Source organism: Andrographis paniculata, unplaced genomic scaffold, assembly GCF_009805555.1.
Source record: "Andrographis paniculata isolate CXL003 unplaced genomic scaffold, ASM980555v1 Contig12END, whole genome shotgun sequence".
NCBI classification, from domain to species: domain Eukaryota; kingdom Viridiplantae; phylum Streptophyta; class Magnoliopsida; order Lamiales; family Acanthaceae; genus Andrographis; species Andrographis paniculata.
Window position 1 is genome coordinate 1,973,878 of NW_026137402.1, and position 1,588 is coordinate 1,975,465.

General features: G+C 41.6%; 1 protein-coding gene across 1 annotated transcript; it reads right to left on the reverse strand.

Annotated features, from left to right (window-relative positions):
- Positions 1 to 250: 250 nt before the first annotated feature.
- On the reverse strand, positions 251 to 1,139 carry LOC127255023 (dirigent protein 22-like). Its single transcript, XM_051280439.1, has one exon. The coding sequence runs from the start codon at positions 1,020 to 1,022 to the stop codon at positions 429 to 431; it is 594 nt and encodes a 197-aa protein (XP_051136396.1). The 5' UTR covers positions 1,023 to 1,139; the 3' UTR covers positions 251 to 428.
- Positions 1,140 to 1,588: the final 449 nt, after the last annotated feature.

Genomic DNA, 1,588 nt, shown 5'->3' on the forward strand with positions numbered 1-1,588 from the left:
TGTTGGGACCAAAATCACATTATTTTCATTGAATCAACTCTTGTATTTTTATAGGAACAACTTTTAGACCGTAATCGGTTTTGAAATCAAAATCTTATATGAAACTAATTAATAATTTTCGAGGTAGTACATGCCTTCCTTAGGCATCATCTTTATTTTATTCTAGAACTATTATTTTTATTAACTCACACGAGTGATTTTTAAAGAGTTGATAATTATTGAAATGTCTAAAAGTTTTAACTATTTGATGCACCCGAACAATTAATTTTTTTGTGGTAATTAACACAAACAAACACAACCGTTACAACCACCACAAATTACATAAATCCATGCATGCGATGCAACACACACCTAAATAACAACAATCGAAGTCATCAAGATTCAAATCGACGACACGCCCGTGTTGGCACCTAAAAATCAAAACCCAATCAATAATGGAGAACCGTAACACTGATCTCCAGCGTCGCATTCCCCGCCGCCACGTCGTAATAATACGTCTGCCATGTCGAGATCCCTCTGGCCAGGCGGAACACGCCCGTGCCGCCCACAATCGGTAGCTCCCGATACTTCCGGCGGTCGGGATTGTGGCCGAGAACCGCCAGCGTGCTGCCGTTCAACTCGCCGTCGGTGAACACAAACGTCATCGCGACGGCCAGCGCCACCTCCTCCATCCCGGCGCCGCCGTAGAACCCTCGGATGTACCCGATGTGCTTCGACGAGAGCGCCGGCGCGATGGTCAGCGGGTCATCGGCGATAATGAAGTTGCCGAAGAACGTCGGCGACCTTGCCGTCATGTTCGCCTGAGCTACCATCGCCGAAGTTACGTTTGTGCCCTTGATCATGTCCCTGGCGTAAAAGTGCAATTTCGTCATTTTCTCCGGCGGGTTGGAGCGGGTGAATTTTTCGAACCAGGCTTCGACTTCTTCGGGGCTCTGAACGCCGTCGTTGGTGGTGGAGACGACGCCGGAGAAAATGGCGGCGATGATGGCGGCGGCGGCGATAATTTCAGTGGATTTGGTCATGGTTTTGATTGGAGATCTGTGGGAAGGACGACGACGGGGTGCTGTATTTTATATCATGAGCAAGCTAATAGTTGAGGTGAAATTGATCAATGGCGGATTTGATCTGGACCCTTCGTGCTGCAGAGCTTTGGACGGTGTAGATTGAGCAGATCAAAGCAGGGATTAGAATAGAAGTATGAGTTGAAAAAGGAGCATATAGTGGCGGAATTGAGAATCATTGTGGATGGCCATGGCTGCCTAAATTTATTGTGTTATTTTATTGTACTTTTTGAAATTCGGGAAATTTTTGGGTTATTTTTGGTTTAAATTTCAAATTCATACATTATTATTTTTTTATAAAATACTTCCTTCATACATTTACTTTTGGCCCGTCATTTAAAAAATAATAGTATTTTAATTATAGTAGGTAGATAAAAGTAGTATAATGATATTTTTGTTCTTATTTATTTATTTATTTATTTTATAAAAGTAATGATGTGATGTAAAGTAAAGATATTTGTGGAAAAATTGGGTATTTAATGAAACGATTACTTTGTAATTTGACGTCCCAAAATAAAAATATGTAT

Excerpts from the sequence above, each read along its gene's own strand:
- LOC127255023 (XM_051280439.1), bottom strand. The coding sequence starts at position 1,022 with ATGACCAAATCCACTGAAATTATCGCCGCCGCCGCCATCATCGCCGCC.